Source organism: Saccopteryx bilineata, chromosome 2 (assembly GCF_036850765.1).
Source record: "Saccopteryx bilineata isolate mSacBil1 chromosome 2, mSacBil1_pri_phased_curated, whole genome shotgun sequence".
Classification (NCBI taxonomy): domain Eukaryota; kingdom Metazoa; phylum Chordata; class Mammalia; order Chiroptera; family Emballonuridae; genus Saccopteryx; species Saccopteryx bilineata.
Genome location: NC_089491.1, coordinates 387642713 through 387665872, shown reverse-complemented (window position 1 = coordinate 387665872; position 23160 = coordinate 387642713). Strand labels below are relative to the sequence as shown.

General features: G+C 57.1%; 2 protein-coding genes across 3 annotated transcripts in view; one reads left to right on the top strand and one right to left on the bottom strand.

Annotated features, from left to right (window-relative positions):
- The window catches only part of STX8 (syntaxin 8), a 227673-nt gene extending 214996 nt beyond the window's left edge, over window positions 1-12677 (top strand). Inside the window, exon 8 of the mRNA XM_066264299.1 lies at window positions 12503-12677. Within this exon, the coding sequence (XP_066120396.1) occupies window positions 12503-12570 (68 nt within the window). The 3' untranslated portion in view covers window positions 12571-12677. The remainder of the gene's footprint in view (window positions 1-12502) is intronic.
- A 5606-nt stretch (window positions 12678-18283) lies between these two features.
- The window catches only part of NTN1 (netrin 1), a 213781-nt gene continuing 208904 nt past the window's right edge, over window positions 18284-23160 (bottom strand). For both annotated transcript variants that reach the window (XM_066264266.1, XM_066264267.1), the window contains exon 7: window positions 18284-22625. In XM_066264266.1, the coding sequence (XP_066120363.1) occupies window positions 22297-22625 (329 nt within the window). In that variant the 3' untranslated portion in view covers window positions 18284-22296. The remainder of the gene's footprint in view (window positions 22626-23160) is intronic.

The window sequence follows — 23160 nt, the reverse complement described above, 5'->3', positions numbered from 1 at the left end:
TGGTCCCAGACCTGAACGCACCTCCTGTTCACCTCGACTCTTCAGTACATCTGAGCGTTCACCAGAGAATGCTTGTAAAATAACAGGCTAGCTCTGTACCTGTGACAGGGAGGAGCTTCGTATCTGAGACGGCCCCTCACCAGTGAGGTGTTTCAGCGGGGACTCAGCCCACGTGCGCTGTCCGGGCTGGCGCTGCACCAGGCGAGCCCGGGTGCTCCAAGGGGCGGGGCCTTGGAACTAGCGCCCTCCCCCCCCAGTTCAAGAAGGCGAATCGTTCTCCTGTTACTCCTGTAGTTTTCCAAATAATTAGAGGCAAACTTTTACTTTTGCTGATGGTGTCTTTACTGAAAGGTCTTGGCTACAAGTCAGAAGTAATGACTGGCTCATTTGGGTTAAAGAACATGTAATTTATTTGAATGATGTTGGCTTACTTGCAAGAATCTAAGGGGTAACTGGGCCAGCCACGTCTTAGGGAAGAGTCTGAACAAAGGCACATCCCGGGGACGTCCAGCCTACATTTGTCGACCTCCCCTCTAGAGGGTCACAACTACTGTGACCGAGCCCCAGCACGGTCAGTCCAGAAGCCAGAATTCCAGAAGAGGGCCTGGTCAGCCTCACTTGGGCCCCCCCGCTGGACCAGTGAACTGTGTGTACGGAGTCAGGGTCAGGTTGAATAGACATGCACCGCCCCCCACCAGTAATATGCTTTTTTGAAGTCTGGAGCTCAAAGACTCAGTTTAGATCTACCATCCGGTAGCCTTTTGCATCTTGGTCAAATGATTTGTTCTAAAAGAAAACAATCAGGTGGCTAAGCACTTGATGTATTGAGAAAGGCCTCTCTTTGACGGCTGCACCTCTGGTCGGCTCTCCATACCTGAGGGGGACTTGGGCAACAGGGTTCTCCTGCCACCTCACCCGGTGTCCCTAGTTGAGGCCAGGTGACTCCTCCCAGTCCGCAGAGCACAGGCGAAGGGGCCATAACGGTGAATCCGTAGCCCAGCTGGAGCCATCCAGAAATCTCCTGACACTTTCGTCAAGAGGGAATTGTCCAAACAAGATATTCATAGCCGAGTTCCTGACTGTCTCTTCAAAGACACTTAACCTTCTGCCAGACTCCAGGCAGACTCGCATTCCCGGGGCAGCACGCGGCACGGCGAGGGATGTTTCTTAGCAAGTATTAACAGTGCCAGAGAAGTGGCGTTCCATTTCTGACTTGACAACGCATCGTAAGCTGCTCTGGGTGTGCTGATATGAAGGATTATCTATTTGTAATTGAATTCTGCTGCTGAACTGTGCTGATCGCCGGGCTGACCGTTGTTTCGGGGACGGGAAGGAGAACACTTTTGGAACAGGAAAGGGGCCTCTGGAGAAGAAGCTAGTCGTGCTTTTGGGCAGGAAGCAGCAACAGGGTGAGGTTTTTACCTACTCCCTCTAAGGAAGGCATCATCGGCACAGCGTTCTGGTTTTGTCTTGGGGAGGCAGGGTGGGCTGATTTTTCTGCCCGTCATGAGACTGGGAGGCCCTGCACGAGCCTTTGGACGTGGCCCACAGTGGGCGCCCCATAAACAGTTGTGGGACTCGGTTTTGGGGTGGGTCAGTCTCACTCAGCTAACTCTTACCCAGCACGGTGCCCTGGTCAGCTGCCTGTTGGGACAGCTTGACCAACAAGTCTGACCCCTTCTTTGTGACCCAGCTGTCCCTGGGAGAGTGAGCCGAGCTCTCACAGGGGGCCTCCAGGGGCTGCGTCCTCGCCTCACCGCCCCTGTGGCTGTGATGGAGCCCCCTGATGCCCGGATCCCAGGACCCACCTCTGGCGAGGCCCCCGTCCCGCTGCTCCGCTCCGTCTCACCCCGTCTTAATTCCTTTTAATTTCCTGTTTCTCGGCAAGTCCTTTCCTTCCCTCCCAGCCCCCACACCTCTCAGGTCACCTTCCTGCTCCCCGCTGAGGCGGCTCTCGCTCACTCTAGCTCCCAGATGTCCCCACGTTGCTCCCTTCTCCCACAACCGGCGCCTTCTCCTCGGAGCTGATGCTTTCCAAGAGTCTCTGTTTACGCAGAACTTCGCCTCCTTCTGCGTCAAACGAGGCCGCCAGCCCAGGGACAGAGGACAGACAGGCTGAGCGGAAAGAAGATGCCACCGTCCTCCCCACGTCACCTCCGCACAAATCCAGCCCGGACACACCGGGACACCGGGCTTGCCACTCCAGAGAGCCACCCGGGAGAAGACCACGGTCTCTGCCTTGAGGAAGCTTGTTCTTTTCCGAACGGAGCCAGTTTTAGCCAGCACTGGCCGTGTGCCAGGCCCGTGGCCCTTACGAAACACCACGTCATCGTCCTGCGGCCTTGGGGACTGTATGTCTCCGTCCCGGGCCCCAGGAGGCGGAACGTGGAGGTGCGGGGGACCCTGCCCACGTGGGCTCGCGGGGCCAGGCTGGGGTGTCCAGCCATGCCCCTTCCCCTGCGCCATCCCTGGACTGTCGCGTGTTGACCGGTGAGACGCAAACGCAGGCACAAATGCGTGCGGGCAGTGTGTCAGAAAGCCGAGGAAAGGTTCAGGCGCGTTTCGAGTTTTCTTTGTTTTCAGTCAGAACCAAACTGCAGGCAGATTCTAGCCCAATTCTTTGCCTTCTCATCGAATCCTTTGAGGAGTTACACTGTCCCTTCTACAGTTACACTCTCACTTTTGTGTCACAACCCCTGGGTTTCCATCTTTGTCTAGAAGGACTTTCGTGGCCTCCGGGTCGCCGCCTCCCATCTTGAGCCCTGGCCCCTGGAGAATGTGGTCCTGTGCCCACAGCCGTCGGCCGCCTGCCTCCATCGGGCTCTCTGATGGGCAGTGGGGGCGAGCAACCACTGAGCCGCCATTTTCCCACCTGAAATGGGGAAACTCTGTTCTATCAGCTCGTCCCCATGGTGACAGCAAAAGGACTTCAGGCGCTGCATGCATCTAAGCACACGTGCCTTGTGGCATGCCGGCAGCTCCTATCTCGTTCACGTCTGTCCTCACTGCTCCTATCTTTGCTGTCATTATTATTTGTGCCCTCACAGCTAGCGTGCCCAGCTGCCCAGCCCGAGCCCCCTCTGCCCAGCCTCGCCCACGGCCTACCCAGCTACAGTGCCGGGGACAGCTGCAGAGCTCCGCCAGGCCCCCTCAGTCTGCTCTGACCTCTTCCCGTGCCCGCGACCCCGTCCGGGGTGCGCGCCCCTGCTCCAACCCTCCCTCCCTCCCTCCCTCGGTGGCCTTTCCCATCACGGTGTCTCTCAGCTCTCCTCACCTGGTGTTCGCATGCTGGGCGCTGCTGGCCTTCTCGCCCCGGCCAGCACAGCTGCCCTTCCTGTGGCTCGCAGCCGACACGGATGCCACCAGATGTTCCACTGGGGACGTCCAGCCTTTCCTGGACACCGTTGTCACCGCGGGGCCTCGGCCAGTACTGGGCTCTCTGTTTCTAAACCAGATGCCACCCAGGTGTGCCTCCGTGTTGGCTCCTCTTCCTTCCCTTCTGCAACGAGTGACACTTTATTTCTGTTGTCACACTGAGCGGCCGGCCCTCTGAGGCTGTGGACGGAGCTTCTGCTGAGCACAAGGCCCCGTTCTTGGGTGATGGGTTCTGCAGCAGGAATAATTATCATCGTCATGGTGACCGTTCATGGAGTGCCAGTTCCGTGCTAGGAGTGTCATGTATTTCCTCTTACTGAACCCTCACAAGGAGCCTAAGAAATCAGTGTTTCCAGGCTTGTTTTCCAGACTTCCCCAGCGTCTCCTAGCTGGAGAGTGACAGGTCTGAAGCCAGGCTTCCTGACTCCCCAAACCAATGCCCCTCCTAGAACATCAGACCACGTGACCCTGTCCTCGGAGGTCCTGTGACCTAAGGAGAGACAGATGCGTAAATAATATGAGAACTTAAAGGTGGAGGACAGGCGTTTAAGGGCAATGGCCCGGTTGTGACTGGCAGGGGAGCCGTGTCAGGCCGGGGCCCGGCAGCCTTCCTGGAGGAAGTGGAAGCTGAGCCCGGGGGGAGGGTGTAAACTGGGGAGGTGGGGAAGAGGGGTGGAGGGCAGCTGAGACGGCCACCCCCTGAAGCTACAGGGCAGAGTTAGCCCAGGCAGAGAAAGGAAAGCCCGGTGGGGTGGGAAGAATGCCGGGTACGAACCAAACCAAGCTCCGCAAAGCAGAGAAGCCTCTGCAGTGTTTTAGCGAACGCACTCCTGGGGGAAAGGAAGGTGTGGAATTGTGTGACATTGATTCCACAGAGGCATCAGATGCCTGTCCTCCCAAGTCCCGTGGTGGCTTCCCCAGCGCCGCTGAGATCGTGGACGGGTGGTGGGAGGAAGGTGGCGAGTGCCCACGCCCTGTGGCCGACGAGCAAAGCAGTCAGCGCCGGAACGGGCAGGCCTCGGCCGAGGGGTGACCTCAAGGGTCACTGCAGTCCTCCAGCCATCCAATCCGGAAACCAAAACGTCAGTATGTGCCCCTTCCCTGCACGGCGTCGGTTCTTGTCTTAGTGTGTTTGCCCAGTCACGGGATTAAACGGAACATTTACATGAACTTTCGAAGACAAATATTCCAATTTCATCTAGTCTCCTGCTTACTCTGCACCTGAACTCAGGAGTCTGCGGCAAAAAAGAAGAAAGAAATCGGTTTGATCAGTAAGAGCCCACCGGTTAATACATAAGCAAATGTCACCCGCGGATGGCCACCCTGGGGGAAAACGCTGCAGGACCCTCTCATAAAGGTCCTCTGTGGGTCTTTAAAGGTTATTAGCCGCGTGAGAGTTGTTTGTTGGCCCTGCCTTTTCCAATGTGAAACCCCGAGCAGGCAATGGGAGGGAGACTATGGATTTCGGTTCAAAACAACCAACCACAGATAGCCCAGTGTATGGCTTTCTCCGTGATAAACAGAGCCAGGTAAAAAGGCTTCGAGAGAGAACTGCCCCTCAGGCCCCCGACCTCCCACCCCCTCTCACCCCCTCCCACCTCCCTCCCCCTCCCACCTCCCTCCCCCTCCCACCTCCCTCCCCCTCCCACCTCCCTCCCCCTCCCACCTCCCTCCCCCTCCCACCTCCCTCCCCCTCCCACCTCCCACCCCCTCCCACCTCCCTCCCCCTCTGTCCCGCCCCCTCACTCCCCACCTTTCCTACAGCTTCAAGGGGGACGTGGCTGACAGAGGTCAGCTCTCCCTCTCGCGAGAACAGCCAGGCGCCACGTCCTCCTCCTCCTCCTCCTCGTCCTCATTAGCACGGGCCGAGCTGTTACCTACGCTCGGCTGTGTCAGAGGTGTTGGCAGCACAGCCTCCCTAATTTGCAGGTTTCCAGTATTCCACTGGAAAAAAAAATAGGGACCATGACTCCAGATGAACCACCTTCGGAACACACAACACGGCTCCCGAGAGACGGCGTTTCATGCCCTTTCCCAGTATGAAAAAAAAAAAAAGGAGTTTGTTTTCTTACATCTTTTTTTAATCGCCATGAGCTGGGCTTGCAAATATTATAAGTGGTTGAGCAACAGTATATTCATCTGGTAAACTGGGACCAAAGGAAACGGACATTTCTTTCCACTCCTATAACTCTGGCATCCCGTGCCCGCCCCCAAGAAGGGGCACCTGGGTACTGGACAGGAAAACCCGCCCCGCCAGGTGCCCGTGGCACCAGGGCACCGGGAGCCGCGTCACGCGCGGAGGGAACGGCCCGTTGTCCGGAGCCTCACCAGGTGCTGGCGTGCTGGGGCTGGGGGCAAAGAGCAGCCATTGTTTCGGAAGTTGGCAGGTGCCCAGGACTTGGGCTGTCTTTCCTCGTTCTGAAATGTCACGTATTTCCTTAGCGAGGAGATGGATGAGGTCTGAGCACTGCTCTGAGGCGAAAGGAAGAAGTCCTCTCTTTCGCGTGTGACTGAGTACTCTTCCGTTTCTTCTTCACCGGGCAGGACGGCACCCTGCGTCCTATGGCCGAACCGGCGGAGACTGTTCCCGCCGGCGCTGTCTTTAGGACACACCCACCCCTCTGTGCTTCGTGTGACCGTGGAGCTTTTTGTTTTTGTTTTTCTTAATGATGCCTTATCTTCTGATGATACTTACAAAAAGTATTTGTTAATGAAATCGGTCTGCAATTTGCTTCAAAATCCTACCCTGGGGGCAGGGAGCAATGCAGGGGTCTACCGCGTTGGCCAGGAATCGGTCGTTGTTAAAGCTGGGCGAGGAGGTCATCCCAGTTCACTATCCTCTTCTGTCTACTTCTGTATCTGTTTCCATTTTCTCACCATAGGAAGTTATAGGAAGGAAAGGAGGAGAAAGGAAAAAAAGAAGGTAGGAAAAGAGAGCAGCCCAAAGACGTCTGGACCTCTCTCTCCTTCCCTGTCACACCCCACGCGAGGGGGGGGGGGGGTCAGAATTCACTCTGCACAGCGCCCCCCTCGCCCCCAGGTGCGGAGAACAGGGGAGAGCATGTCCTGGGGCTCAGCCCCACCCAGATTCCAGTTCTGGCTCTTCCTCTTACCAGCGCGAACTGGAAGTAGGAGCGTGACCCTCTGAGAACCGCAGCCCCTGGTGTATCCTGCAGAGAGGAGCGTCATCTATGCTGAGCGCCCAGCGAGGTGCGTCACCCCTTGTCCATCGGCGCAGAACCCACACGTGCGACTACTCCACGTGCAGCGTGGCCTCGCCCTCCTGGCTCTCAGCAGCCCCTTGGTCACTCTTTCTGACACACCCTACAGAGGAGACAGCCTCCATTCAGGACAGGTGCCAGAGCTGGGCTCGCATTCCAGGAAAGCCACACTTCTTAAAGAGGAAGGGTGATAAGGTGTGTAAACACCTAGTGTTTATCCCAAAGAATCCAAAGGGCTCCGACTGGCTTTGGCTTATCACTGTCACTTGCCATTTAAAATTACTTCCTCAGTTGACCATTTTACTTAAACCTAGCGAGAATCTCCGACCCAAAGGACCCCTGTTTGTTCCAAAAGGATTGACAATGGCAAAGTCTTATTTGCCATTTGTTCTGAAAGTCCCCTTTTTCCTCTTGGGACAAGAACCCAGTTTATCACATATTATCAAGTGACAGTACTCTCTGGCTGAAGTGCATTTTCATTTGTCACAGGTATTATGGACCTGTCACACCTGTGCTGTGGCACAGTTTGTCTAATTCACAGTGTCTGTGATAGAGTAATTGGCAGCTTAAAGAGAAAACACTCGGTAATAATAGTTCCAGGAGAGCTGCCCAGCCTCCTGCTCACCCTGTGCTGGTGGAGCTCTCAGAGGTCCCGGCCTTTTCCCTGTCCTCCTGGGGTCAATGCCGTGTATGTAGAACAGTACTGGCCTCTTTCCAAATTGTCTCTTTTCTTAGCCTCTGTGACACATTTTTTTCAGCTTTTCTCTCACTATTGATTGTTGCTTCTGTGTCTTTCTTATTGGCTCTTCTTGTGCCTTCCAGATATCTCATACATTTATTTACTTATATAAAAAGAATGTGTTAAGTGTCTTTTGTGAGCCAGGCTCTGTGCCCGTTTCTGGGGAGATGGTGGCAGATTGGACAGGTCCAGTCCTCGCCAGAGGCGCTCATGTGCCAGCACTGGAGACAGTGACTGAGGACCTACGTGATGGTTTAATAAGGGTGACTACAGGGATACAGAAGGACAACAGGGCCTGTTCAGCTGGAGGTCTGGATGGAGGGCCTACAGGAGCTGACACTGAGGCTGAGTTTGGAGGGTGCGTAGGGGTTAACTGAGCCTCGGGTAGAAAGGATGTCAGGAGAGAGGTCAGGAGGCAGAAGGACTGTGGCACACGGGAACAACCGAAGGCCAGGACGGCTAGAGCACCGGTTCGGAGCGGGGCTCCCGGCTGGCAAGGGCCAGATTATCCAGGGCCTTCACAGCCACCACGGAGGGTTTGGGTTTCAGTTTAAACCATCAGAGAGTTTTAAGCCAGGAAGTAGCCTGATCTGATCTCCATTCCAGCTGAATCGTGGAGAAAGGACTGGGTTGTACGAGCTGCGAGCCGACCCACCGCCGTGGCGCACGCAGACGGTGGCAGAACCGCTGGTACTGCGGCCTCCGCCCTTCCGCTGTAGCTTCCCGTGTTTAAAGCCTGACGCGTGGTCTCTTCTCCCCAGCCAGTGGCTGAGCTTGGTTTCTTTGCCCTCATCACTTGTTCTTCTGTCCCCATAACCACCCTGATCTGAAAACTCAAGGTCGCTTGTTTCGGCCTCTCCTTTGGGCCATCGCAGCCTCGGTCCAAAATGCTCGCGACACCGGGAACTGGGGAACTTTTCAGCCTCGGGCGTCCTCCAACTCGGCACCCGCCTGCGCCCGCGCCAGCCCTTCTTCCCGGAACACCGCTCGTTGTTTCTCTTCTCTCCTCCGGAACGCAGCCCTCCTCATCGCGGGTGGGCCCGCCATCTCCCCAGGGCCCTGCCCCGGTCCGGCGGCTTCCCCCACCTCTGTTACGTTTTTATATTGTGCCACAGAAACCTTCCACCCCAGTCAAGAAATACTGCGATTCCAGCCCAGGGGCAGCTTGTGGTCAACCCACAGCTATTTCTGGAGGCAGAAATGGATGAAGAGAAATTTGTTCTTCTGGTTCTGGCAAGGGTGGATGGAGATAGTGTTAGATAAAATATTACAACAGCCTCTGAAATGTCAATGCGTAGCTGAATTACAAGGAAGGACGGAAATCCCCAGGTGGCATGCACGGACAGAGACCTGGAAACCAGACCCGGAAGGCGTGACCCAGGCTGCGGCGGGGCCGTCACTGGCCCCAGTGACACAGAGCAGGGTCGGCATAGCTCTGCAGACCACGGACAGGATGGCATCTTTTTTTTTCTTTTTGACTATCTTTTAAATGTATATAAACCATTCTTAGTTTATGGGTTGTACAAAAACAAATCACAAGCCAGATTTGGCCGGTGGGCCGTAGTTTGCTGGCCCCTGATGTAGAGGCTTGTGTTTCCTGCCACATGAAGTTGGGGTGGGGGGAGTCTTAATTCCCCAGAAGGAGTACTCTCAAAAGATTGGATCCTCAGAGAAAGGAGGTATATTAGGAAAAATGCACCGCCTGCCACAAGGAGACGACAGGGAAGCTTTTCATATATTTCTGAGGCTGTCAGAATTTAAAATCATGGAGGTACTGGGTTTTAAATTGGCACAGCCTGAACCACAGTGAATCCTGGGGATCTGTGAGTGGGAATTCAGGGAGTCTGTGAACTTGGAGGAGAAAGCTAACTGCGTTCTTATTTTCACTGGCCCCTTACTGAGATTTCGCATGTTCTTCAAGACCACAGTGGTGTTAGCAGAACTTTGTCATCAATAGAAATCACAGATACTTTTCACACCAAAATGTTGTACATGTGTTATCTCAGAATTTAAAAAAATAAATATTTTGATAAGTACATTTCAATATAATTGGAAATTTAAAGCACATATCTAAATAATTATTGGACCAAAGAAGATATTGTTGAAATTCTTTAAGTATTTAGAATTTGGAAACTAACAACAATTACTGATTATTTCCTATCAAGGTTTAGGGGAGTAATATTTGGAAGAAAGCTGGAAAATGAATGAGTTACATTTCAAGTCAAGAAGTTAGAGAAAGAACAGCAAAGTAAATCCAGAGAAAGTCTAAGAATAGTAGGATTCAGGAAAACAAATGCAGATATTCATAAAGCAAAACAAATGAAGGCTGATCCACCAAGTCCAACTTGATCTGGGAAAAGATGAATAAAAAGGCACACCTTGGGGCAAGGCTAGTCAAGAGAAAAGAGAACACACAAAGAAGTGGTTAGAAAGGGAAAGAAAGACGCAGATACAGCAAGCACCGTGTTTGAATTATAAGAATATAATGAACCGTTTTATGCCAATACTTTCAAATACTCAGGAAAAACGGGCCATGTCCCAGACAAAAGATGATTTAGCACAACTGACTCAAGAGCAGTGGTCGAGAACCTTTTTGGCTGAGAGAGCCATGAACGCCACATATTTTAAAATGTAATTCCGTGAGAGCCATACAACGACCCATGTCCATTACCCATTATCCAATAAAAATTTGGTGTTGTCCCGGAGGACAGCTGTGATTGGCTCCAGCTACCCGCAACCATGCATGTGAGCGGTAGGAAATGAATGGATTGTAATACATGAGAATGTTTTATATTTTTAATGTTATTATTATTTTTATTAAAGATTTGTCTGTGAGCCAGATGCAGCCATCAAAAGAGCCACACCTGGCCCTGGCCGGTTGGCTCAGCGGTAGAGCGTCAGCCTGGTGTGCGGGGGACCCGGGTTTGATTCCCGGCCAGGGCACATAGGAGAGGCGCCCATTTGCTTCTCCACCCCCCACCCCCTCCTTCCTCTCTGTCTCTCTCTTCCCCTCCCGCAGCCAGGGCTCCATTGGAGCAGGGATGGCCCGGGCGCTGGGGTGGCTCCTTGGCCTCTGCCCCAGGCGCTAGAGTGGCTCTGGTCGCCGCAGAGCGACGCCCCGGAGGGGCAGAGCATCGCCCCCTGGTGGGCAGAGCGTCACCCCTGGTGGGCATGCCGGGTGGATCCCGGTCGGGCGCATGCGGGAGTCTGTCTGACTGTCTCTCCCCGTTTCCAGCTTCAGAAGAAAAAAAAAAAAAAGAGCCACACCTGGCTCACAAGCATAGGTTCCCGACCCCTGGTCTAGAGGAAGGGGCAGCAGAGCCCAGGGTGCATGAAGCTGTCCAGGCGCAGAGAGAGCTCAGCAAAGACGCTGACCTGCCAGCGTTCAGGGTCTCGCTGCAAATGTGCACCGAGCCCCCACAACGGCCTCCGCACCGGGCTCTGTCCGAGTATCTGGGACGCAGCCATGGCAGGAATAGTCAAAGCTGCCACTTGGTCAGTTTGCACTTTGTGATGATAGGAAGGTCCCTGACTGTCTCCGTAGAGTATGGTGACCATTGGCCACATGTGGCTCCTTAATAAGCACTTGGAATAGGGTGAGTTAGTGCCACAGAGACACTGACTTTTTCACTTTGCTTCCTTTTAATGAATTGAAACTTAAACAGTCAGTGGTTATCTGGCTAAGAAGCTCAATAAGTGTTCATGGCTTCCTCTGAGAGTCAGTGGTTGAAGTCTTCAGGGCCCGGACCTTCCCAGAAGCAGCTCCTCAGTCTGGGGTGGGCGACCCTGGTGGCCCGGAGACCACATGGTCCCGCGGGTTTGACTCACCTGTAACTTTCCAGAGCAGGTGCTCCATCTCCCTGCTCCTTGCTTCCCTCCTGTGGCCTCGGCCGCTCAGGGACCCTTCGGCAAGCGAACGCTCACTGAGTGCTTGCCCTGGACTAGCGGCGCCTCTCCGGTACACGCCGTGACCACGCGGCCCCATGGGCCTGGCCGTGGGACGCACTCGTCACACTGGGCGCGTGTGGAGGATGCGGAGCTCCGTGAGCGAGGGGCTGTGTTCTCCTGGTCCCTTCATTGGTGTTGCAGGAGCAGGCCTTCCTGCGTCCAGATGTAAGAGCTGGGGAGGCCGGCGGGGCGGGCAGGCTGGTGGGGCGGGCAGGCAGAGCAGAGCACAGGGAGCAGGCCGGCTGGGGGGGGGCAGGCAGAGCAGAGCACAGGGAGCAGGCCGGCTGGGGGGGGCAGGCAGAGCAGAGCACAGGGAGCAGGCTGGCTGGGGGGAGCAGGCAGAGCAGAGCACAGGGAGCAGGCCGGCTGGGGGGGGCAGGCAGAGCAGAGCACAGGGAGCAGGCCGGCTGGGGGGGCAGGCAGAGCAGAGCACAGGGAGCAGGCTGGCTGGGGGGAGCAGGCAGAGCAAAGCACAGGGAGCAGGCCGGCTGGGGGGAGCAGGCAGAGCAGAGCACAGGGAGCAGGCCGGCTGGGGGGGGGGGAGGGGAGGAACTGAGACTCTCCCTTGTCCCCCCTCCTCAGCCAACAACTTGGGGAAATAAAACAGAGAAAATACTAACATAAAAACGTATAGATGAGGAAGAAGTGCCTCTGTGGGCTATTTTTATAGAGGGATGACATCAGTATCTTGGGCTCTGGAAGAAAAGGCAAAGCCATGTGGAGAGTGGAGAGAAGGGATTCTAGAATGGATTTCTTTGTAAACTCGGAAGCCTTGGCTTTGTCAGCATCTCATCAATGCAGACAGAAGACAGGGCCGGGCTGCACGCATAAGCTGGGGCCCTCCTCGCCCATCCAAATGCTGAATGGGAGCGCCCCCCCAGACCCTCTAGGCCCCCCAGACCCCCCAGGCCCCCAGCCCTGCTGTCAGGAGCTCCTGCCCCCGGCAGGCACAGCCCTTGAGGTGGTGGGGTGGGAGCCGACCAGTGTCCCCCGAGGCCCCTCCCTTCCGCAGCCACGGGCCCACAAAGCCAGAGCTGTGTGGCGGCGGCGCCCTGGGCCTGCTGCTACCCCGTCAGGTGCTGAAGCTCAAAGCAGAGGCTCCCGGGGGGCCCGGAGACCTGCCTCCGTCAGCCTCGCCGGCGTGTGACACGCACTGGGATGTGTGATGCTCGTCCAGTGGAGATCACTCAAAGGGGTCTTTTCTGCTTCTGTTTTTCAGGGATGATCATGGTGATTTTGTTGCTGCTCGTGGCTATCGTGGTCGTTGCGGTCTGGCCTACCAGCTAGTGGCAATAAAGGGACCTCCAGCTGTGCCACCTGCCAAGGACGGAGAGAAGCCCAGCACCGTTTTGATACATGAAAGTTGCTTCAAATAAACTCCCTCAAAGCTCAGAGCTCCTGGTGTGCGTTGCTTTGGTGAAAGCAAATTGTGTGACACCCACTACGGGTGTCGGGCTCCGGGAGGCGCCTCTGGGTCCTACCTTGGTCGTTCTGGTGCTAGCCCAAGGTTCCTCACGTGGTCACTGCCCGTGGCTACTAACAGATTCCACCCACCCGGAGGTGAGCTGGCGCCTTGGGGGATGACACCACACTAGCGGGTGGTCTCTAACCCACGCTAATGTCTGGTCTGCTAAGGAAGTCAGATGTCCATGTAGGAAATAAGTGGACCGTCCTGGCCGCACTGCCCCAGCAGGGAGGAAGGAGTGGCATGAGGGCTGTGACACAGGCACATGGGCACAGTGTGACACAGGCGCACATCTCAGTGTGTCACCACCACCCTGCCCAGGTCATCCCGCGAGTCGCCGCTCCTGGGGCTGCTGCTGCTGCTGCTGAGAACTGTTTCTGGGCTCGGGGGGGTCCAGCCCGAGGAGCACGTTCCTCTTCATTTGCTCGGTCCTAGTGCACCCCACGCCCAAGGCTGGAACGTCTGTGAGCAGCCGGAAGCACGTCTGCTGGACCAGGAGAGGGGCGTGGGAAGGGGTCACTCTGAAAAGCACTAGTTAGGGTTCAGAGAAAGGAGTGATTATGAAGTCAGGGGAGCAGTGCCTTCATCTGGCTCCTTAACTGGTCTGACAGCCCAGTGTGCAAGTGTGCGTGAGTGTGCACGGTGCACGTGAGTGTGCATGGTGTGCGTGAGTGTGCACGGTGTGCGTGAGTGTGCGTGTGCGTGTGGAACAGGGCAGACGGGCAGGCCTGCAGAGGCCCGCAGGCCCACGGGCGTGTCTGGGGTTCCAGGGTGTAGGCTAGAGGGCCCAGCTCCGTGCCCTCTCTCCTGTCTGTACGGCAAGCAGGCTGCCAGCTGGCCTGGCTTTGCCCTCTGTGGCAAAAGGGGAAAGAATTCGGGCTGGTGACGGGGCAGGTTCCAAAGCATAAGGTTTCACTGAGAAAAAGCAAATGCAGGCCTGGGGCGGGGAAGTCCTGGGGTGGGGGGCTCACCTATGGATTTTTTAAATACAGTGGGCAACCAGTCTCAACAGGGCATGACCCGAACCCCCGTGCCCAGAGCTAGGCACAGAGGAAAAGCATGGCGCTGCCTGGTGCAAGGGTACGTCCTAGGACCCTGAGGCCTGAGACTCCGGTGAGGAGGGAGGACCTGGGTCCAGACATCCAGCCTGCAGGGAGTGGAACCACGACTTCCGGGGACTGGTCAGTTGTAAATCCCTGCAAAATGTGGGTGACCCTATTCCTGGCACCTCTTCCCTAGGAGGGCTGGGCCACTGCATGGCCCCTCCTGGTCCTGCTGCACCTGAGCAGTCCTCCTTCCGTCCGTGTGAGCGTGTGGCCGTGACACACGTCTCTCCCCAGGAGGGGCGGCCCAGCCCTGTCCAGCACGGGGACTCTGCTCCCTGTGGCGAGAGCAGACAGACCGAGCTACATTCACAGGCACCCCAGTGGCAGCGGCCTAGGCCCACCACCCCTGACCTAGGTGTCCTGCTTCTGCTCAAAGTCCCCCGAAGGTCAACTAGGAGCTCTGACGGCAGCCCGTCACCCAGAAGCTGAGCCAGTGGAATGGCCACTGTGGGCTCAGACGGGAAAGGAGACTTTGGAAACCCTGACACTGACAGCGGAGTGTCTCGCTCAGACATGAGCCCGTCTTCTCCTCTCACAGCTCCCCGCCGGGACCGTCACCTGGCCCTGATCAACCATGAAGGGGCCAGGAAGTGCCCAAAAGGCAGAGAGCCTGAACTAGGTGATGAACGGCCCCACTGATGACCACACCTCTTTCCACCTGTGTGGCCAAGGGCCTTCGTCTATTTCCTGCTTCAGAGAATGGAGAGAAACACATGTCCTGCCTCAGAGGGTCGCTCTGAGGATCAGATGAACTGCCACACGTAGGCGCCAAAAAAGGACTCCTCACTGACCCACGTCTGAATCTAACGGGCCAGCTGGTCTCCAAATCCACGCCCGGGGATCCTGTCCCACTCTCCACCCAGCGCCACAGAGAAAACTGGTGAACACACGTGAGTCAGGGCAGAGCAAGCTCTCCTACCTAGTTGGACCCTGACGCCCGCTGACCTCCGGGGACGCCCGCACGTGCCCGCAGACCCAGGCTGGGCCTTGGACGGCAAGACCCTGGGCGCATTAGTAGAATGGCCGGGCTGTTTTGCTGGCAGTACTAAAGGATTGGGCAGGGAGCGAAGGCGGGCGTGAGCAGGGCCATGCTGTCAGGGAGTCGGGTGGCAAGGTGGAGGAGAGGAGAAGGGAGCGGGCTGTGTCAAGATGGTTAAGTTCCCAGAGGAGAGGCGCCACGTCAGGGCTCTTGGACGGTGAGGCGTCCTGGGATGCGTTTTGCTTGCGGGGTGGGCGCCGGGTGGTTGCCCACGGATCGCCCAACGGAAGATGAAGAATCTGGACAGGCATGTCTTCCCAGTGTTGCTGTGCAAAACCCCAAGACTGTATCAACAGTGTCTCCTTAAAGCCCCCCATTTTGGGGCTCATGGGAGGCAGCATTGAAGGTCTGTTTGACTTTCTCACCTCCTCTTGACTTGCTCAGCACGGAGCCCTGGCAACTCGTGGGCTGGCTTGGAACCAGAGCCCGGCACGCTGGCTCAGCCACACGGAAAGGCCTTTTCCAGCCAAACACTGAGCTGATGTCCGCACACAACAGCTTCTGTTCTTTAAATGAGTGGGCTCCAGGCCCGGCCCTTCGCTGCTAGCTGGGTGACCTGGACAAGTGACTTCACTTCTCTGGACTTGCATGTTGGGGGGCTGGCCAGGTTGGACCCTGAGGACCGGCCGTCTAGGCCTTGGGTGGGCGAGGACGCTGGGCAGGAAGGGTCCCCTGCTCCTTAGCTTTCTTGGGGTGGGCTTCTCACATGGGGACAGCCACTGCGCTCTGAACCGAAGGCCAGACCAGAAGTGGCAAGGCCACTTTGGGGGATCTGTGGCATCACGGTTAGCATGAAGTTGGCATTTCTGGCTGCGCTGGGTAAGGCCTGCTTTTCCCCTGCAGAGATGTCAGGCTCACAGCCTCCAGGGCCCCCTGCTCTGACTCGGTGTAAGCGTCAGACCTCACTTATCCTTAAGCATAAAGGGGCAAGACAGGGCTTCCGTGCCCATACCTCGGGTACATTTTCAATCAAAACACACCTTTATTAAAATAACAGGCTAAGTGTTGTTTATCTTAACTGATTATTCAGTACAAGCATTTCAAGTCTGGATACCATATAAAGAAAGCCAGATACCCGCTTACAACTGGTACTTTTGTTCGTTGAAATATCATTATTATTAATAACTATAACTACACCTTAGTTTTCATTAGCCCCAGGGCAATCTGCTCCCTTCAAGACCTCCGGGGCCGCAGCAGAGCCCGGGACCTCCTTCCACGAGGCTGCTGCAGGATCTCAGGCTTGTCTGCTGCCGGCCTGAGGCCACGTATCCCTCCGCCAGCAGCTAACGGCCTCGGCCCCTGTAGCATCCGCCCTCCCCCACCGCTTCACCTTCGAGGTCACAGCTCTCTGCAAACACTGAAGCTCATCTTGTATCAGTGGAGTCTCTTTTCCCTTTTTATTTTAAAAAGTGGGCCAGGATTCATCCATCCTTCCTCCATGGTTGGGACAACTGTAGCTTCTTCCCCATTGACCTCTTTCCTAAATGAGCGGCTGTCCCGGTGAGTCTCCAGTCTGAGGGTCTCTGCCATGAGTAGGCAGTCCCCGTGCCGAGGCACGGGCTCTGGGAAGGGCGGGCCGGGGACGGTGGCTCTGCACCGGTGAATGCACCTCTCCGAAAGGCGGCAGAGCCTGGCACGCCCTCTCCCCCTGGCACGCACGCAGCGTCAGTCTGGGCTTCTGATTGGCCTGCGCTAGACTCTTGACGGGCATCGCCCAGCTTCCGAGTGCCTAACCATTCCAGTCTCTAAAATGGGCTTTTCCAACCACCCGGGGCCAGTACTCCGCAGCAGCCCAGCTTGTTTCCTGCAGAGTTTGACAGCTGTCAATCAATGCCTTCTCTCTCGGGTTAGACAGGGCAGCGCCGCTGCTCCCAGTCCCCGTTCTAATGTGTCTGTCTGATCAATAGAGTCCTCTTCAAGTCTTGGGACCCGGGCTCAAGCTTCAACCCCCGGCCGGCAGGGTGGGGTCCCAAAGAATATGAGTCTCAGTCCCAGGTAGCTTTCTAATGAAGGGCAGAAAAAAAGCCCCACCTTGAGAGTCCTTGAGAACCCGACCCTTGAAAAGAATGACCAAGTTGAGAGTCAGATTTTCAAGCGTAGCAAACACGTCTCAGCCCCAGTCTCGTGGCAGGCCCGCAATCAGGCAGGCGGTCCGGCTGGGTCGGAACCGGCCTGGGGAAGAGCCTAAGACTGCAGAAGCAGCTTTTTTTTTTTCTTTTCTTCTTGGCAGGTGCAGTCACCTGAGACCTGCATTCTGTCCCCCAGCCACCCAGTGTCGGGAACTACCATTCCAGCAGGGAGTTGCACCGGAGACTGATCGGGATAGCGGAGGCCATCCCTGTCTCTAATGGACCTGGCTTTGGGCCCTGGTTCTGAGAACACAGCCCCTGTTCTTCAGAGCCAGACCCTTCAGGAAGGCTGGGCCAGCCCTATTTCTTCCGGAGGACGGGCGAAGCCAGCGCCCCGCGCCGCAGGGAAAGGGCCTCCACGCCTCCCCAGAGCCAGCTGCCTCTGCGTGGCGGAGGAGCCCGCCAGACCCATGGCGGAGATTGTCTTAGAAACAGCTGGGTGCAGGAATTATAGCTTCCTGGTGACCATCGGCTCCACTTTGCATAGCAACACAACATGTCCTAATGACTGAATTGTTTATGTAATAGAGAAATCACAACCATTTGGAGATTTAAATAGAGTTTCTCAGAAACCCAGTGAGCTCAGCCCCTGCTGGCTGCGTGGCGCTGGCCGCCGCCCAGTCCCTGCACCGCACCACGTCGCTAGCGACGGCTAGAAGAAAAATTCTTGCTTTTCACTAACCCTGATGTCTCTTCTTGTGAGTCTTCTCTTGGTTTTGAATAGAAGGAACGGGCTCTGTGAAAGGCAGAAACCCGACTTGTAGGTTCGGCATCGGATAGGGACCCTGCAAGGTGCACTCTGCCCACTGCTGGATTTGGGGCAGGTGGGAAGAACACTGCCTGGCCTTCTCGGCCCTGCAGCACCCCTGACGGGCGCCCGAGGCGTGACAAGGAGGGAGGCCAGGGATGGCTCTGCTTGGGCACTTAGAGGTAGCTTGACCCGTTTGAGAGACTGAGCTGAAAATCACATTTGGAACCAGCAAGCCCCTAGGACTTTCCAAGCGAAACTGCCCTTTCCTTCTCTCTCTCTCTCTCTCTCTCTCTATCTCTGCCTCCCTTCCTTCCTCCTCCTCCCCCTTTTTTTCCTTTGGTAGTTGGAGCTGTCTCAGGCTTTGTGAAACACCAGTGACTCTGTCTTGCTGGAGAAGTCTTAGACCAGAAGCTATATTCCATAAGGGGCATAAAGACCGTCCACCCTTGTCTCTCCCTGCGTGCCCAACACCCACAGCTCAGACCCACGAGTCAAGACCCAGAGACAAAGAACAGTGTACAAGAGTTTATTTAAATTGATATCTGAATTTAGTTCTATCATGTGGCGCCCACGTTACAAGTTCCATCTGGGTCCATTACAACTCTAACCGAAGGAAAAAAAAAAACTTAAAAAAATCCACAACTTTTTCCATGTCATTAAATATATTCATATATAATAACCATAATATATTAGTATGTATTGGAAAGGAACACTGACCCAAACAATATGTCATGGTCACAACTAAACATTTACCATTCTGACTGAACAGAATTCCGAAACGCAGGGGCACTTCAGGGGGACGGGTAGTGCACTTGGGGGCAGGGGGCGGGAAGAGATATCCAATGACACGGGAGGGGGCTGGCTTGGATTTGGCAGAGGGCGAGGCCCCAGAGTACACATTTGGATACCCCTAGGGTATGGCATGGCCATGGCCATGAACCGTGGCCCAGAAACCCCACCAAGGAGTCTGGTCTGTCACTCTCAGTCTCTCCTGTGGGGTGGGATGGGGGCTTCCTCTGAGCATGGAGACTCCGACATTTGTCAGTTTCCGGGGGGGACCATTTCCTGATCCCTCAGGGTCTCCTGGATTTCAGTCTCATTCCAACTTGGGGAGAACCCCAGAAAGTCTGCACGCATTTCCCGCACACGCTAATATGGAGGCAGAATTCCAAGAGGTCACTAGGAGCCCTGGGGCAGCGCACGGCCTCCCTGGTTGGACGGAAGGTGCCCCTCCCTTCCACTTCCCAGACCCTGAGGACGCTGCCCCCTGCCCTGCCTTCTCGGGAGGGAAGCCACCGCCTGCAGGGGAGCCCAGGGCAGCCCCCCACCCGCCCCCTCCCGTCCGCTGGTCTTCAGCTTCCCTGTGTGGCGGCAAAGCAGCCACCCCGCTGTCAGGGGCTCTACAGCACCCGGCAGGTGAGAAGAGGGACAACTGGGGAATCTGTTTGTTTTAAAAAATAATAATAATAAGACTAATCTGGTATGTTTTTTTCTTCAAACACCTACACATCACAATTCTGGTTAATACACTCTTCAAAATCAAAACCTAGTTCCATTTTACATCCCTTTCTAACTGTACAAATGGGCCCACCTCGGCTCCCAGTCCCACCGCCGCCCCGCACAGGGGTGGGGGTGGCAGAGGGTGCTTCCCCAAGGATGGGTCCTCACTGCTGAAGCTGGTGGCTGGACTCAGAGGAGCGCTGGGCTGGGTTCTGGCTGGGTCAGTGAGATGCGGAAGGCCAGTGGTGACTGATCCAATGTTCCCTAGAGGCTGGGCCAGTAGGTAGACTGGCTGGCCTTTGCCCCCAGGGTGCTGAGTGGAGGGTGAGGCTGGAGGCAGACTGAATTGAAAGCAAGATGCCTTCATGCTTGGTGGGCTGCTGTCTCCAGCGCTGGGGGGCCTCGGAGACCACCGGAGATGGCCCTTCAATGGGCCTGGGGTGACTCAGACCCAGGGTGGGAGGTGGTGGAGCTGCCGCAGCCCTTCTGGGCGGGGCAGAGAAGCCAGGCCGGTGGTAGACAGAAACAGGACAACGGCCTGAGCAGGGCCTTTACCGGACTGCGGGCCAGCCAAATGCCAGGGCTTCGCGGTGTTTGTGGTGCTCAGCAAACCACACTGGGCATCAGAGGAGGGCTGGCTGCTAGGAGAGAGGCCCCTATGCTCCTAGCCTTGGGCCTGGGTTTTGGGAAGACAAATCTCTCTTCCCAGGGCCATTCTGTCCTCTCCCCGCCCCCATGGTCATCCCTGTCAGTCCCTCTTGAAACCCCTCCAAACACCCCCAGGCAGCCAGATGTCCTTTCTACTGAGTCTTAGCTCAGCCAAGGCCTGCCTTCCAGAACCCGGGGCTTCCAGGGGTTGCCCTGTGGTGAGTATACAACCAGCCTCACCCACCACTCTTGCTCCAGCTCTGAATATGGTACTGTGCCCACCCCACCACCCACACACACACTTCTATCCTCTAGGCCAGAGGCAATAACCAGGGCGAGGGTCTCCGTGGCAACCTGCCTCCCCCCCCCCCAGGAACACCCCCTCGCAGCCGACTGTGGGAACCGAGAGTGCAGTGAGCAAGGGGCAGCGTGGCCATGGGAGAGAGCCTGGCTCCAGAGTGTGAATCCAGCCCTGCCACTTGCTGGCCTGGTGACCTCGGCCACCTGTGCTTCAGTTTCCTCACTGGTGGGAGTGGGAGTGGGAGCGAGAACCCGGCCTCAAAGGGTTGTCATGAGCGGAACAGGAGACCACGTGGGTAAAGTGCCATGCACAGGGCAGGTGCTCAGCAGACGGCGGCCGTGATGCCGGCGAAGCAGAGGATGCAGAAGGAAGCCAGACCATGGGGGCCACGCTTCATACTTAGTGTAACCCTCCGAGCCCGCCAACTCCAGCAGGAAAATGAAACCAATTTCCTGACTGAGAAGGAGCCAGGCCTCGAACTCAGTGTGCCGGGTGTGGCCTCCCTCTGGGCAGGGCGGAGTGCAGGAGCAGAGGCGGTAGGCCCCGGGGCACGGGAACAAGACTCTGTGTGAGGCCATCAGACCCAAAGGTTTGGGCTGCCTGCTTGAAGACAAGTGTCCCTAGGAAGCTTTGGAAAGGGGGTCAGGCCACACCTGGGGGCATGGGAATCCTCCAGAAAGGGGGCTCTTGGGAAGGTGTAGGCGAGGTGACGCCCAGGATAGACCAAGACAGCTGCCTGGAGGCAGCAGCGGCAAGCTTGCTTGGCCTAGCAGCTTCTGCTCCTTCCCTTGGGGAGCCAGGAGTGAGGGCAGCCAGCCGGAAGTGGTCGTGGTTTCCTTGGTACCCAGGAACCTTGCCGTCAGGCCCTGCCCAGGGCTGCTCTGGCTCCTTGCTGAGCCAGCAGACCCAGTCCCGCAGGGCAAGCCCCTGCCCCCAGCCAGGCCCAGCCACCTCTGCGGCCTGCATTCCGTGCCCATCCAGGCCTTCCCCAGCTGTTGACACTGCGGAGGGGCCTCGTAGGAGCTGATGTCATTACACAAATAGTGTCACTGCCATAAACCCAGCCGGTGCCCCTTCCCCCACCCCTGGAAAATGTCATAAAGAGGCTGGTTCCAAGTTTCCAAAAAGGAAACTCTCTGGGAGGTTTGCCTTCCCAACGTCTCTTCCAACAGGCAGCTCCAGTGTGAGGAGGCAGTGGCCACCCGGCTTGAGCTGCTCAGGGGTGTCTTTGGGTCCCCTGCCCTCTGCGTGGGCCAGAATCCTGGGCCTGCACCCAAACCCCAGCGGGGTGGGCGTGGGCACCACCCAGGGGTGCCTGCTCGTCCAGCTCCAGGACTGCAAACCTCCTCACCCCACCCAGAAGGGCCAATTCAGCAGGTGGCAATGGAGACCCAGCCTGCACCGGGAATCCTGGTGGCACAGGCGCTTCCGCTGGCCCGGAATGCCTGCCTAGTCCCTTCAGATGGTGCCCAAGATGTCCCAACCAGGGGTCCTGGGACAAAGAAGGTTCAGGGGGAAAGGAGGGGATTTTCGGTCTTTTATGTTTGGGGTGATGGTGTGGCCGGGTTTCCTCAGCCCCCGGCCCAAGCGGGGGCCTGAGAATTCACAGTTCTCACGTCCCCTTCTCCCTCACCGTACACGGGCCCCCTGCGCGGTCCTGCGCCAGTCCCTGGTGCCCAGGTCAGGCTGCGCGCCCCCGCCACAGCCACCCCACCTGGCCCTAGGGAAGCCCGTCCCTGCTCTGGAAGGAGCCCGTGAGGTAGCTAAGTCTTGTCCTCATTTCTCCAGGGCCTGGCCTGCTCCGCAACCCTCCCCGCGCACAGTGCTGCGGGCGGGCGGCACGCATAGTAGGGCGAGGGGCGGGGCCGCCAGGAGAGGGGCCGCCGAAGCCCCGCCCCGCGCTGGCAGCGGCCCCGCCCCTACCCTCCCCCCACCTGGGAAAGCCCTCGCGGGCCAAGTCCTCGCAGCGGCGGTGGCGCGCCGCCCGCTCGCGCTCGCCCGGCCTGCGCCCCGCCCGCCCGCCCACCCGCGTGCCCGCCCGGCGCCCGGCGCCCGGCGCGCCGCTGCCTCCGCGCTAGGCCTTCTTGCACTTGCCCTTCTTCTCGCGCTGCTGGAACTTGCGCAGCCTCCGCGCCCACGTGTCCCGCCACTGGATCACCAGGCTGCTCTTGTCCGCCACGATGCCGCTCTGGTCCGGCGAGTCCTCTGCGTTGCCCAGCAGCAGGTACTTCTTGAGAGGCTTGATTTTGGGGCACTTGCAAGCGATGTCCCGCGAGCGGATCCACAGGCTCTGGTCACCGCGCCGGATGCGGCTCGTGCCCTGCTTGTACACGGAGATGATGTTCACCGTGAACTTCCACCAGTCCCCCGCTTTGTCTGCCTTCAGGATGTGGATCTGGACGGCTGCAAGGAAGCACAGACAGGCGGTGGGCCGCGGGGTGGGGAAAGCCTCCTGCACCCCCAGCTCCTGCAGCCAGGTCGGCCCTGTCTGCCTGGACCCTCTCTGAGGCTGACGATCGGGCAGCCTGTTTGATGGAGAAGGAAAAGGACACACAGAGCTGGAAAGGAACTGCACAGAGTATCCCACTGGGCTGTGGGTGGATGATGGCCAAGCTAAACTGGAACCCTACCTCCCGATACCTGGGCCCGGGCCACCGCTTCAAGACGACTTGCCTCGTGACTACTTTGAAGGTGCCACTCTGCCCTGCCATCGGAGACAAGCTCCCTCTTAGGGTCCCGGAAAGCAAGAAGAAACCTACAGGAACTGACCCCTGTCCCCAGTACTCTGTGTGGAGTTCACTTGCCCAGGGCAGGTGTCTTCAGAAAGAGTTGGACGCTCCTCACAGGCAGGAAGAACGGACACAGTGGCCCTCCTAGGCATTTCGAAAGGCCCCAACCACGTGACAAGCCTCAGGACACCCCCAGACACACAGCCTTG